The sequence below is a fragment of the Balaenoptera ricei genome, chromosome 2 (genome assembly GCF_028023285.1).
Source record: "Balaenoptera ricei isolate mBalRic1 chromosome 2, mBalRic1.hap2, whole genome shotgun sequence".
Lineage (NCBI taxonomy): Eukaryota > Metazoa > Chordata > Mammalia > Artiodactyla > Balaenopteridae > Balaenoptera > Balaenoptera ricei.
Genome location: NC_082640.1, coordinates 7,476,690 through 7,491,768, shown reverse-complemented (window position 1 = coordinate 7,491,768; position 15,079 = coordinate 7,476,690). Strand labels below are relative to the sequence as shown.

Here is a 15,079-nt window from a genome sequence, read left to right as displayed (position 1 = left end):
TTTATGGTGTCCAGTCTTATATTTAGGTCTCTAATCCATTTTGAGTTTATTTTTGTGTATGGTGTTAGGGAGTATTCTAATTTCATTCTTTTACATGTAGCTGTCCAGTTTTCCCAGCACCACTTATTGAAGAGACTGTCTTTTCTCCATTGTATATCTTTGCCTCCTTTGTCATAGATTAGTTGACCATAGGTGCGTGGGTTAATCTCTGGGCTTTCTATCTTGTTCCATTGATCTATGTTTCTGTTTTTGTGCCAGTACCATATTGTCTTGATTACTGTAGCTTTGTAGTATAGTCTGAATTCAGGGAGTCTGATTCCTCCAGCTCCATTTTTTTGCCTCAAGACTGCTTTGGCTATTCGGGGTCTTTTGTGTCTCCATACAAATTTTAAGATGATTTGTTCTAGCTCCGTAAAAAATGCCATTGGTAATTTGATAGGGATTGCATTGAATCTGTAGATTGCTTTGGGTAGTATACTCATTTTCACAATGTTGATTCTTCCAATCCAAGAACATGGTATATCTCTCCATCTGTTGGTATCATCTTTAATTTCTTTCATCAGTGTCTTATAGTTTTCTGCATACAAGTCTTTTGTCTCCCTAGGTAGGTTTATTCCTAGGTATTTTATTCTTTTTGTTGCAATGGTAAATGGGAGTGTTTCCATAATTTCTCTTTCAGATTTTTCATCATTAGTGTATAGGAATGCAAGAGATTTCTGTGCATTAATTTTGTATCCTGCAACTTTACCATATTCATTAATTAGCTCTAGCAGTTTTCTGGTGGCAGTTTTAGGATTCTCTATGTATAGTATCATGTCATCCGCAAACAGTGACAGTTTTACTTCTTCTTTTCCAATTTGTATTCCTTTTATTTCTTTTTCTTCTCTGATTGCTGTGGCTAGGACTTCCAGAACTATGTTGAATAATAGTTGGTGAGAGTGGACATCCTTGTCTCGTTCCTGATCTTAGAGGGAATGCTTTCAGTTTTTCACCATTGAGAATGATGTTTGCTGTGGGTTTGTCATATATGGCCTTTATTATGTTGAGGTAGGTTCCCTCTATGCCCACTTTCTGGAGAGTTTTTATCATAAATGGGTGTTGAATTTTGTCAAAAGCTTTTTCTGCATCTGTTGAGATGATCATATGGTTTTTATTCTTCAATTTGTTAATATGGTGTATCACATTGATTGATTTGCGTATATTGAAGAATCCTTGCACCCCTGGGATAAATCCCACTTGATCGTGGTGTATGATCCTTTTAATGTGTTGTTGGATTCTGTTTGCTAGTATTTTGTTGAGGATTTTTGCATCTATATTCATCAGTGATATTGGTCTGTAATTTTCTTTTTTTGTAGTGTCTTTGTCTGGTTTTGGTATCAGGGTGATGGTGGCCTCATAGAACGAGTTTGGGAGTGTTCCTTCCTCTGCAATTTTTTGGAAGAGTTTGAGAAGGATAGGTGTTAGCTCTTCTCTAAATGTTTGGTAGAATTCACCTGTGAAGCCATCTGGTCCTGGACTTTTGTTTGTTGGAAGATTTTTAATCACAGTTTCAATTTCATTACTTGTGATTGGTCTGTTCATATTTTCTGTTTCTTCCTGGTTCAGTCTTGGAAGGTTATACCTTTCTAAAAATTTGTCCATTTCTTCCAGGTTGTCCATTTTATTGGCATAAAGTTGCTTGTAGTAGCCTCTTAGGATGCTTTGTATTTCTGCGGTGTCTGTTGTAACTTCTCCTTTTTCATTTCTGATTTTATTGATTTGAGTCCTCTCCCTCTTTTTCTTGGTGAGTCTGGCTAATGGCTTATCAATTTTGTTTATCTTCTCAAAGAACCAGCTTTTAGTTTTATTGATCTTTGCTATTGTTTTCTTTGTTTCTATTTCATTTATTTCTGCTCTGATCTTTATGATTTCTTTCCTTCTGCTAACTTTGGGTTTTGTTTGTTCTTTTTTCTCTAGTTTCTTTAGGTGTAAGGTTAGATTGTTTACTTGAGATTTTTCTTGTTTCTTTAGGTAGGCTTGTATAGCTATAAACTTCCCTCTTAGAACTGCTTTTGCTGCATCCCATAGGCTTTGGGTCGTCGTGTTTTCATTGTCATTTGTCTCTAGGTATTTTTTTTATTTCCTCTTTGATTTCTTCAGTGATCTCTTGGTTATTTAGTAACATATTGTTTAGCCTCCATGTGTTTGTCTTTTTTACGTTTTTTTCCCTGTAATTCATTTCTAATCTCATAGCGTTGTGGTCAGAAAAGATGCTTGATATGATTTCAGTTTTCTTAAATTTACTGAGGCTTGATTTGTGACCCAAGATGTGATCTATCCTGGAGAATGTTCTGTGCGCACTTGAGAAGAACGTGTAATCTGCTGTTTTTGGATGGAATGTCCTATATATATCAATTAAATCTATCTGGTCTATGGTGTCATTTAAAGCTTCTGTTTCCTTATTTATTTTCATTTTGGATGATCTGTCCATTGGTGTAAGTGAGGTGTTAAAGTCCCCCACTATGATTGTGTTACTGTCAATTTCCTCTTTTATAGCTGTTAGCAGTTGCCTTATGTATTGAGGTGCTCCTATGTTGGGTGCATATATATTTATAATTGTTATATCTTCTTCTTGGATTGATCCCTTGATCATTATGTAGTGTCCTTCCTTGTCTCTTGTAACATTCTTTATTTTAAAGTCTATTTTATCTGATATGAGTATAGCTACTCCAGCTTTCTTTTGATTTCCATTTGCATGGAATATCTTTTTCCATCCCCTCACTTTCAGTCTGTATGTGTCCCTAGGTCTAAAGTGGGTCTCTTGTAGACAGCATATATATGGGTCTTGTTTTTGTATCCATTCAGCCAGTCTATATCTTTTGGTTGGGGCATTTAATCCATTCACGTTTAAGGTAATTATCGATATGTATGTTCCTATGACCATTTTCTTAATTGTTTTGGGTTTGTTTTTGTAGGTCCTTTTCTTCTCTTGTGTTTCCCACTTAGAGAAGTTCCTTTAGCATTTGTTGTAGAGCTGGTTTGGTGGTGCTGAATTCTCTTAGCTTTTGCTTGTCTGTAAAGCTTTTGATTTCTCCATCAAATCTAAATGAGATCCTTGCCGGGTAGAGTAATCTTGGTTGTAGGTTCTTCCCTTTCATCACTTTAAGTATATCATGCCACTCCCTTCTGGCTTGCAGAGTTTCTGCTGAGAAATCAGCTCTTAACCTTATGGGAATTCCCTTGTATGTTATTTGTCGTTTTTCCCTTGCTGCTTTCAATGATTTTCCTTGTCTTTAATTTTTGCCACTTTGATTACTATGTGTCTCGGCGTGTTTCTCCTTGGGTTTATCCTGTATGGGACTCTCTGCGCTTCCTGGACTTGGGTGGCTATTTCCTTTCCCATGTTAGGGAAGTTTTCAACTATAATCTCTTCAAATATTTTCTCTGGTCCTTTCTCTCTCTCTTCTCCTTCTGGGACCCCTATAATGCGAATGTTGTTGCGTTTAACGTTGTCCCAGAGGTCTCTTAGGCTGTCTTCATTTCTTTTCATTCTTTTTTCTTTAGTCTGTTCCGCAGCAGTGAATTCCACCATTCTGTCCTCCAGGTCACTTATCCGTTCTTCTGCCTCAGTTATTCTGCTATTGATTCCTTCTAGTGTAGTTTTCATTTCAGTTATTGTATTGTTCATCTCTGTTTGTATGTTCTTTAATTCTTCTAGGTCTTTGTTAATCATTTCTTGCGTCTTCTCAATCTTTGCCTCCATTCTTATTCCGAGGTCCTGGATCATCTTCACTATCATTATTCTGAATTCTTTCTCTGGAAGGTTGCCTATCTCCACTTCATTTAGTTGTTTTTCTGGGGTTTTTTCTTGTTCCTTCATCTGGTACATAGCCCTCTGCCTTTTCATCTTGTCTATCTTTCTCTAACTGTGGTTTTTGGTCCACAGGCTGCAGGATTGTAGTTTTTCTTGCTTCTGCTCTTCACCCCTTTTTAGATATATGATTTACAAATATTTTCTCTCATTCAATAGGTTGCCATTTCATTTTGTTGATGGTTTCCTTTGCTGTGCATGCTTTTTAGTTTGATAAGTCCCACTTGTTTGTTTTTGCTTTCCTTTGCTTTGGGTGTCAAATCCAAAAAGCATTGCCAAGACCATTGTCAAGGAGCTTACCCCTTATGTTTTCTTCTAGGAGTTTTTTCGTTTTAGGTTTTACTCCAAGTCTTTAATCCACTTTGAGTTGATTTTTATGTGTGGTGTAAGACAGTGGTCCAGTTTCATTCTTTTGCATGTAGATATCCAGTTTTCCCCACCCCATTTATTAAGGAGACTCTTCTTTCTTTGTTGTATATTCTTGGCTCCTTTATTGAAAATTAATTGACTGTATATGTGTGGGTTTATTTCTGGGCTCTCTGTTCTGTTCCATTGATCTATTTGACTTGTTTTATGCAAATACCATACTGTTTTGATTACTACAGCTTGTAATATAGTTTGAAATTAGGAAGTGTGATGCCTCCAGCTTTGCTCTTCTTTCTCAAGATTGTTTTGGCTATTTGGGGTCTCTTGTGGTTCCACACAAATTTCAGGATTGTTTTTTCTATTTCTATGAAAAATGCCATCGGAATTTTGATAGGGATTACATTGAATATTTGGGGTAGTAAGGACATTTTGGCAATATTAATTCTTCCAACCCATAAAACCGGAATATCTTTCTATGTATTTGTGTCTTCAGTTTCTTTCATCAAAGTCTTGCAGTTTTCAGGGTACAGATATTTCACGTTCTGGGTTAAATTTATTTAAGTATTTTATTCTTTTTGATAGTCCTGTAAATGGGATTGTCTTCTTAATTTCTTCATCCAATAATTTGTAGTGTATAGAAAGTAATTTAAAGTAATTTTTGATAGGTATGACTTTACTACTGCCATTTTGTTAATCATTTTCTGTCTGTTTTGTAGTTCATTTCTTTCTTTCCTGTCCTCTTCTTTCATGATTTGATGACTTTCTCTAGTGGTTTGCTTTAATTCTTTTCTCTTTACCTTTTGTGTGTCTACTACAGATTTTTGTTTTGTGGTTACCACGAGGCTTATATAAAACATCTTATACAGTTAAAATAGCCTATTTTAAGCTGACAACAACTTAACTTCAAACGCATACAAAAGCTCTACATTTTTACACTCCTTCTCCCCACATTTTATGTTTTTGATGTCACAGTTTACATCTTTTGTGTATCCATTAACAAGTTATTGTAATTACAGTTATTTTTAATGCCTTTGTCTTTTAACCTTTGTACTAAGGTTATAAGTGATTTACCCACTACCATTACAATATTGGAGTATTCTGAATCTAACTATATTTATCTTTACCAGTGAGTTTTATACTTTTATATGTTTTCATGTTGTTAATTAGCATTTTGTTTAAACTCGAACAACTCCATTTGACATCTTCTGTCAGACCAGTCTAGTAGTGGTGAACTCCTTCAGCTTTTGTTTGTGTGAAAACGCTCATCTCTCCTTCAGTTTTGGAGAGCAGCTTTGCTGAATTGGGTATTCTTGGCTGATGGTTTTTTTCTTACGGCACTTTGAATATCTCCCTTCTGTCTTGCAAGATTTCTGTTGCAAGACCCACTTATAGTTTTAAGGGTGTTCCCTTGTATCTAACAAGTTGCTTTTCTCTTGCTGCTTTTAAGACTTTCTGTCTTTAACTTTTGGCAATTTAATTATGATGTGTCTCAGTGTGGGTCACTTTAGATTCATCTTATTTGGTACTTTTTGGGCTTACTGGATCTGGCTGTTTCTTTTCCCAGATTAGGGAAGTTTTCAGCCGTAATTTCTTTGAGTAAGTTTTCTGGCCACCCCCCCCCCCCCCGCCACTTCTCCTTCTGAGACCCTTATATTGCATATATTGGTCCACTTACTGGTGTTCTGTAAGTCCCTGAATGCACCTTCATTCTTTTTCCTTTTTGCTCCTCTGAATAAATTCCTCTGCCCTGTCTTCAAATTCACTGACCCTTTCTTTCACTTTATTTAGTGTGCTGTTGAAACCCTCTCTTGAGTTTTTAAGTTCAGTTATTGTATTCGTCAGCTCTATGATTTCTCTTTGGTACTTTATATTTTCTATCTCTTTGTTGAAATTCATACTTTGTTCATGCATTACTCTCCTGACTTCATTGAACATCTTTATTACTGTTGTTTTTAACTCTATATCAAGTAAATCACTTATCTTTGTTTCATTAAGATCAGTTTCTGGAAATTTATCTTGTTATTTTGTTTGGAACATATTTTTCTGTATCTGCATTTTCCTAGACTCTCTGTGTTGGTTTCTGGGCTTTACATAAAACTGCTACCTCAAAAAAACAAAAAACAAAAAAACTGCTACCTCTTCCAGTTTTGACAAACTGGTCTTGTGTAGGAGATGAACCTTGTCAGTCAGCCCTACCTGAGTTCCTGGTAGCTTCTCAAAATTTTGTGCCCGTCTAAGCTGCCATTTGTGTTCTTAGTGGCTCTCAGTATTTGAGGGTGTGCCAAGACCATCATGAGTGATGATGATTAAAAAAAGAGGAAGATCAAAGGCAGCACCTAGATACAGGCTAATTAGAAACTGGACCCTCAGGCAGCAGCAGCTGGGAAAGCGTGCAGTCACACCCTTCCAGGGAGAAGCTGGGAGATGGGCATGCTTGCCTTCTCCCTCTGTGCTGAGCCCTGGTGTATAGCCACAGGGCAGGAGTTGCTCCTTTGCCCGTTTAAAAACTGCTTCTCTGTTTGCTGTCATCCAAGGGGACTCATGAATGCAAGCCCTGTTGGCTCTCAGAGCTAGAGATCTGGGGGCCCATCCTTTGGGTGGCAGCTATAAAAGTTGGGGCACTAGATGTGTGGGCAGGCTCATAAAGGGACAATTTTATATGGAGTTTTTGTGCGTATTTAATCAAGTGGTACCTAGAGCTTAAAACGTAGTTGTATAAAAAACATCTTGTTCCTCAAGAAAATTATTATTCCACAGTGAAGACAAAATCTATGGCATAGTTTTCACATAGAGAGATTGCCACTGTTTATTTTGTCACAGAAATGCTGTGATTTATGTAAACACTTCTTTTAGATAATGCTTGAACAGTACAAAATATTAAGTACAATATTTCCTATACAAATGAGTATTTATGGTTAAGCCTCATGTGCCCAGTATTCCTCATGAGCCACATATATGTTATTATATTATATTTTCTAATATGTGGTGAGATCTCCTCATTTTAAACTTTGTTGCTATGGGTAAACAGTACATTAAATATTTATAATGTATTAAATACATATTTATATGTATATATCTATATGGTAAGTATAACATAAAATAATATGTTAAAGTAGGGCTTCTTATATTTTACCTTTTCATGTGATGAAGCTGACTCGTCCTGTTACACTTAATTTTGAGAAACAATCATTGTTCTAAAAGTAAAAAACTGAAAATTATTTTTATTTTCTAGGTTGTCCTTTGTGGAGGGTCTTCTCGAATCCCAAGGCTACAGCAGATGATTAAAGATCTTTTCCCAGCTGTTGAGCTTCTCAATTCTATCCCTCCTGATGAAGTTATCCCTATTGGTGCAGCTATGGAAGCAGGAATCCTTATTGGGAAAGAAAACCTTTTAGTGGAGGACACTCTTAAGATAGAGTGTTCAGCCAAAGATATTTTAGTTAAGGTATGTTGAGCTTTTCTTTACTTTTCCATAGTGGTATAAATTTATTGCCACAGGTTTACATATGTACTGTTTTTAAAATAAAACTTTGTGTACTGGTAAAAATTTTAAATTTCAAGTTATAAATTTACTTTTAATGAGGTTCTGATATTCTTTTAGTTAGTAATAATCTAATATGTTAATTTCTTAATTAACTGTGTTTTTAAGCTTAAGATTCTAATACAAGTAGAGAGGTGTATGCTTCAATTTATTTTTAAATAAAGTGGGTCGGGATTAAGGATCATTTCTATTGTCTTCCCTTTGCCGCTGTGTAGTTTCCAGATTATCAACAAGGAATATATATTAATTTATAATAGGAGTGATTTTTTATAATTGTAATGATATCAAAGGATGTGCATATTATTTTCCTGCTTATTAGGGAGTGGATGAATCAGGAGCCAACAGTTTCAAAGTACTATTTCCGTCAGGGACTCCTTTGCCAGCTCGAAGACAACACACATTACAGGCTCCTGGAAGTATATCCTCAGTGTGTCTTGAACTCTATGAGTCTGAGGGGAAAAACTCTGCAAAAGAGGAAAACAAGTTTGCACAGGTGACTACATCAGATTGGACTATGAATTAATCACTTGAAACTGTTTAGCTTTTCCTTCTGGATTAGACTCAGTTTAATATCAATATAATATGCATATAGGACATTTAACACATTTTTATGAATGGATTACTTGTACTTATTTCTTTTTGAAAGAGAGAAGAAATAGGCAATTTCAATTTGAGGGAGGTAGAGGAAAATAAAGTACAATTGTATTTCTGCTGCTTCTCTTTGTGCTCTTAACCCTCCTTGGTAATGAGGTCAGTGGCAGGGGAAGTGGCATTTCTTTGTTTGCTAAATGCCAGGTGTGCTGTACGAGGCAATTTACAAACATAATCTCAAAATGCTGTGAGATAGACATTATTATGTGTATTTTATAGATGGTTAAGAAACAGGCTCATGGTAGTAAATACCTTGTTATTTTCTTGACTGAGCTGAGATTTAGCCTCAGGTTGTTTTTACTCCTGGGCCCAGGCTCTTGCCATTATACCATGCTGCCTCTGACATAGGATAAGTTTGTTTTTTCAAATACCACATGCATATATCAGAGGATATGGTCCTCCACATCATTTAAAAAGAATGAGGTGGAGCCATGTTATTTGCTTAGAAACATGCCCAAGAAATATAGTTTCATTAAAGCACGCACACAAGGGCTGCAGAACTGTAATTTACAGCGTGGTACCATTGTGTTTAAGTAAAATGATTGAGAGCGTGGGTGTGTGTGAAGGAGGTGGTGTTTGGGTAGGTGTGTGTGTTTAGATATCCACGCGTGGATACAGAAAGTAACTATAGGTATTTGAACTGTATTGAGGAAACTTAACAGTGGGTAGATGTGAAGGAACAAAGAAGGTTTTTTTACTTTTTAACACTTTATACTGAATTTTTTACAAACAGCACAGAACATGAGCATTAATTACTTTTACAGTAAAAATAAAACAAATGTAGGTAACAAAAGAGAATATATAGTATCTTAACTTTGTATCTGTTTTCTAATTTCAACAAAAGAATAATGAAAACACACACACATAATATGTCTGGGCTCCACCTCAGACCTAACATCTTAGGATCTACTGGAGAAGGGCCCTTTCAACTAGTAAAGGTTTCAAAGCTCCGCCAGATGTTTCTGTGGTATATCACTATAAAAGCATTTTCCTGTGCACCAGATTTCTAAACTCAGGTGGAAGCCTTAGTATTCCTCTCTGGTACATTTCTTACCTTTCCTCTCCACATACTACTCTTGAGACGCTACAGCTACTGTCACTACATCCTAACTTACAGATGCTGGAAAGAGAAAAATTAGTCACATAATACTGTATTTGGAAGAGAATCTTCTAGAGATTCCATCTGTTCTAACCTCCTCATTTTACAAATGAGTAGACTTAGTACTTACCTAAGGTCATAAAACTTGATTTTGGCAAAATCTGAAAAGTCACTTTCAAACTTGGTCTATTGGTATACCTTTCTTTAGGAAACCAAGGAATTTTATAGTAAATTCATTAGTATCTCTTACTTGCAAATGTAGTCTTAGCTGCACAAAAGAACGTGACATGTATTTCTTTTAAATAGGTTTTCCAAGTGCATTTAAAATATTTGAATTTTTTTAAATATATATAAAAGGCTTACCAAAATGTAATTTACATGTTACTGTAATGGTGCAGTTACCCAAAAGAAAAGCAGTCTTTATTTTGTTTTCTTTCTTTCTTTTTTTTTTTAGTCTTTATTTACTGAGACAAACAGTACTTCATATAAATAATCATCTTAATCTAGGACATGACATTTAAGAGGGACAAATATATTAGTTATCTTACATGCCCTCTTTTTAGAGGAGACATGTCAGTTAAGAAAGCTTAATTCTATTTTCCAAATTATGATAAATGGTAGGAGAATTGAAAACGGCCCTGTTTTAAAAGGTTCATTTCAGTAATGAGTAAGATTTAGTCCATTGGAATAATTGATGCATCAGTTTATTAATATGTCAAAGTACTAAATCATCTTTATATTATTTTTGCCTAAACAGGTTGTACTCCAGGATTTAGATAAAAAAGAAAATGGATTACGTGACATATTAGCTGTTCTTACTATGAAAAGGTAAAAAATTAAACTACTTCTGATGTTAAGAAAATTCGCTTTGAGGGCTTCCCTGGTGGCGCAGTGGTTGAGAATCTGCCTGCCAATGCAGGGGACACGGGTTCGAGCCCTGGTCTGGGAGGATCCCACATGCCGCGGAGCAACTGGGCCCGTGAGCCACAACTACTGAGTCTGCGCGTCTGGAGCCTGTGCTTCGCAACAAAAGAGGCCGCGATAGCGAGAGGCACGCGCACTGCGATGAAGAGTGGCCCCCGCTCGCCGCATCTAGAGAAAGCCCTCGCACAGAAACGAAGACCCAACACAGCCAAAAATAAATAAATAAATAAATAAATTTATTAAAAAAAAAAAAAAAAAAAGAAAATTCGCTTTGAGACTTGACCTTTTTTATTAGTTTATTGATTCTTTTTTTTTTAATTTTATTTATTTATTTATTTATTTATTTATGGCTGTGTTTGGTCTTCGTTTCTGTGCAAGGGCTTTTCTCTAGTTGTGGCAAGTGGGGGCCACTCTTCATCGCGGCGCGCAGGCCTCTTATTATCGCGGCCTCTCTTGTTGCAGAGCACAGGCTCCAGACGCGCAGGCTCAGTAATTGTGGCTCACGGGCCTAGTTGCTCCGCGGCATGTGGGATCTTCCCAGACCAGGGCTCGAACCCGTGTCTCCTGCATTGGCAGGCAGATTCTCAACCACTGCGCCACCAGGGAAGCCCAGTTTATTGATTCTTAACCTGTTGTCATTCTGGGAAAATCATTTATTAAAAACTTATAAAGATCTTATCAGTAACTTAAATTTTTGCCCTGTAAAATTACTATATTTACAAAGAAAAGTATATCTCAGGTCATTTGCATTCTGAATTTTTTATGAACTCTTTGATTATTATGGGTGTAGTCAACCTAAAAAACTGGTCCATGCAAGTTTGAGATATAATTTTCATCAACTTTAAATATAATTTTCTGAGATTTACATAATTGATTTTTTGTCCTATGAAAGGATAAGTTTATTTCAGTATTGCAACAGGAAATCTGTAAGAAATAAATTACTAATTAAATCCAGCTATTATCATTTCCTTAACAGCAGTCCATCCGTAATACTATGTGTTACAAGTAAATCAGTTCCAAATTAACATTAAGGACAATTCATTCCATAAACCATAATTAGCCAAAATGTAGAATTCATTAGGGTAGGTCTGCCATGGCCTGGGCTTGAAAACAGCTTGATACTTCTTGAACTTGCATAAAGTTTTCAACTTAAGGTATTTATCATCATGGGTTCTCAAGGAATACAACTTTCATCACAGTGATCTAGGAGGAAATTTTGAAGAACAACTACCTAATTGTGGCATACGGTTCTAAATGTAAAGACATAAAGTTTTGTCTCTTCTTTGTCTCTTAATACTCTTCTTTCAAAAAGTAAAATGATCTCTTGTTTACTCAAAGTCCTCAAGTAATTTCTTAAGGACTATCTGTTTTTATAAATTGAGCTTATGAATTGTTATTTATTTTTTGTTTGCTTAGGGATGGATCTTTACACGTGACATGCACGGATCAAGAGACCGGAAAATGTGAGGCAATCACTATTGAGGTGGCATCTTAGTGTTTTAGAGAAACCACGAATTTTTTAGAACTAAAATATCAACATTATTTGTTTTGTTTATAAATGATGTTTATATTAAAATACTTTTTTGAATGAACTGTATGATTTATGTTTCTATTTTAACTACAGTATATTGGTAAGTGTTACAACCTTTTTTTTTTGTTTTCCATTAAAGATTTCCTTTATTAGTGAGAAATGCAAGGAACTTTTTCTACCATGGAGCTATTTAGAATTAAATTGTTTGAGTGGATTGAAGGAAACTTTACCAGAAATTTTAAAATTTTTTCTGTCTTTGGAACTTCTGATTTTAAGAAGTCGTTTGTTAATTCTTAATAGATAACTAAGAACAATTTAAAAGTCTTTGGTATTAAATGAAAAAAAATTGCAGAGCCATATGCAAAGTAAGGTACCATTTTTGCTTAAAAGAAAAAACGAAACTCATAAACTCAATAATTGTTTATAAATATGCATGTGACATATGTAGAGAAAAGTATAGAAGACTAAACACCAGACCCTTTTAACAGTGGCTTCTTTTGTGGAGGGAAATAGGGGGGAGGCACTTTTTCTTTTTACAGTTATGTTAAGTTTGATTTTTCCCCCTAACAGATATGTTTCTCATTTGCAATTGAAAGATTTTTTTATTTTGAAGAGAGGGCTAGCCACATTCTGTTCACCAGAAAACATTGACTAGTGCATTGAGAATACTCAGTGGGTTACTAAGGAAAAAGATTATTCTCTTAGTAAAACAAGACAAGTAATCTGCCTGTATTGAGGGGAGAGCTTGAAGGTGAGCCGTGCGCATCAGACTCTAGATTTTATTACCAAGAGAGGATTTCCATTCATTTCTCTCCTTGGTTCCCAGCAGACTGAGAAGAAATATCTTTACTCAGTAAAATTTTTAAACTGTGCTGTTTTCCACCTGTTCAAGCTTTGGGATGTGCTTTATTATTATAGTTGCTTTTTATGGAGTTAGATGGCAGTAATCTTCTATTTCTAAAGATACAGAAACCAAACTTAAATTTTTTATTATTATTCTGCATCAAATTATTGACAGAAACACAAGGAAAATTCAGGTGTGAGTCTAAGTCCACAAAGAGGCAGCCTCAAAGGTATATCCTTTTGACTAAGGCTGAGTACTTAGTTATCTTTTATGATCTTTTCCCAAGTTACAAAAACTTTGAAATAAAATAATTATATATAAGCCATTAAGTGTTTTCAGAAAATAGGAAAATACCAGCTGAATTAGTTGAACTGCTACATCTAAATGCTTTCAGTTATGCTTTGGAAAAGTGCTGTAGGATTTTATTTTGTAGTTATTGTTAGCTCTTTAGACCAGGGGTTAGCAAACTATTGGCAATGTGTCTGTCCTACCCCACACCTATCTTTGTAAATAAAATTTTACTAGAACGTAGCCACACTCAATCGTGTATGTGTTGTTTGTGGTTGTTTGCCACTCTAATGGCAACGTTGAATGGTTGCAACAGACTGCGTAACCCACAGAGCTTTAAATATTTATTGTCTGGCCCTTTACAGGAAAGTTTGTCAACCCCTGAAACAGATTATCAAAATTTATAGAATAAAATATCATAAGGATTTATTCAAGAGTTCTCTTTCTTTCCATATCCAGGTAATAATTTACTTATTTGACTGCTTATTTATTTATTTCTCCACTGGATTATTAAGCACTGTGAAAGCAAGAGACTCTTAAGTTTTAGGCATCATCATGTCCTAGCCCCTAGAATAATCCCTGAATGTCGGTGTGCAGTAAATGTCTATTGAATAAGTGAATTACATGGAAGAAAAAATAACAATGTCATCTTTGTATCCTACAGGACAATGGCCAGTAAGTACAACTTTTGCATGTTTTATGGTTTGTTTAGAAACAGAGTAGAAAAAGAAAGGAATACCACTGCTTCTTTATTGGTCATCTTTGCACGTTTTTTTTTTCCCCAAACATACCAAATTTGAAATTGTCATCAAAAGTGCTCTGTTGTTCAGTAAAATATAAAGTTGATCCTTGAACAACTTGGGGATTGGGGTGCCGACCCTCCACGCAGTTGAAAGTCCACACATAGCTTTACAGTCAGCCCTCCATATCTGTGGTTCCACGTCCATAGATTTAACCAACTGCGGAGCTCTTGAGTACCTATTTATTAAAAATCCGCCTGTTAGTGGACCTGCACAGTTCCAACCTGTGTTGCTCAAGTCAGCTGTACTCCCAAGTTTTCTTGTATCCATAAATAACAAGTTTTCTTTTTTTTCTTCTGAATTTATGGAAGATTTGCCAATTAAATTTTCTAGTGTTTTTTTTTTTAAGGTGGGAATACCTTTAACATTTTTCTGATTATACATGTTCATTATAAAATTAAAGTTTAAAAAGAAGATAATATAAAACATCCTATATTCTACCACCCAGAGTAACAACTGTTAAGATATTTTTGGTGAGTATCTTGATAATCTTTTCAATCACTTGCTGATTATCTTTGCAGTGTCTCATATATGTTTAAAAACCTGAGTGCTTTTACCAGCAGAATGTTATGTCAAATTATAATTTTGCCTATTTACATATCTGACATTGTCTAAAGGACAGAGCCAAATATAAATACAGAAAGAAATGCCTGTATACAATATGATATATAATAATATATAATATATTCACAGTATATGTAATGCTATGAAAGTTTTGGGAAGCCACAAAATATTTCATTGCAAAGAGTTTTTAAAGATTGAGGGACTTCCCTGGTGGCGCAGTGGTTAAGAATCCGCCTGCCAATGCAGGGGACACGGGTTCGAGCTTCCCACATGCCGCGGAGCAACTAAGCCTGTGCACCACAACTACTGAGGCTGCGCTCTAGAGCCCATGAGCCACAACTGCTGAGCCCACATGCCACAACTACTGAAGCCCGTGCGACTAGAGCCCATGCTCTGCAACAAGAGAAGCCACCGCAATGAGAAGCCCACACACCGCAACGAAGAGTAGCTCCCGCTCACCGCAACTAGAGAAAGCCCGCATGCAACAACGAAGACCCAGTGCAGCCAAAAAATTAATTAACTAATTAATTAATTTTCTTAAATTAAAAAAAGAAAGATTGAAAAAAAGTATCAGAGCACAAAACAAGTCCTATAGGAAAATGCCAGGATTTCTAAAATAAC

The 15,079-nt window shown here is 35.6% G+C and overlaps 1 protein-coding gene across 2 annotated transcripts in view; it reads left to right on the top strand.

The window, feature by feature from the left end:
* Positions 1-12,023, top strand: part of HSPA14 (heat shock protein family A (Hsp70) member 14) — a 40,333-nt gene extending 28,310 nt beyond the window's left edge. For both annotated transcript variants that reach the window (XM_059910360.1, XM_059910355.1), the window contains 4 exons: positions 7,449-7,661; positions 8,077-8,250; positions 10,265-10,335; positions 11,848-12,023. In XM_059910360.1, coding sequence (XP_059766343.1) covers positions 7,449-7,661; positions 8,077-8,250; positions 10,265-10,335; positions 11,848-11,926 — 537 coding nt within the window. In that variant the 3' untranslated portion in view covers positions 11,927-12,023. The remainder of the gene's footprint in view (positions 1-7,448; positions 7,662-8,076; positions 8,251-10,264; positions 10,336-11,847) is intronic.
* Positions 12,024-15,079: the final 3,056 nt, after the last annotated feature.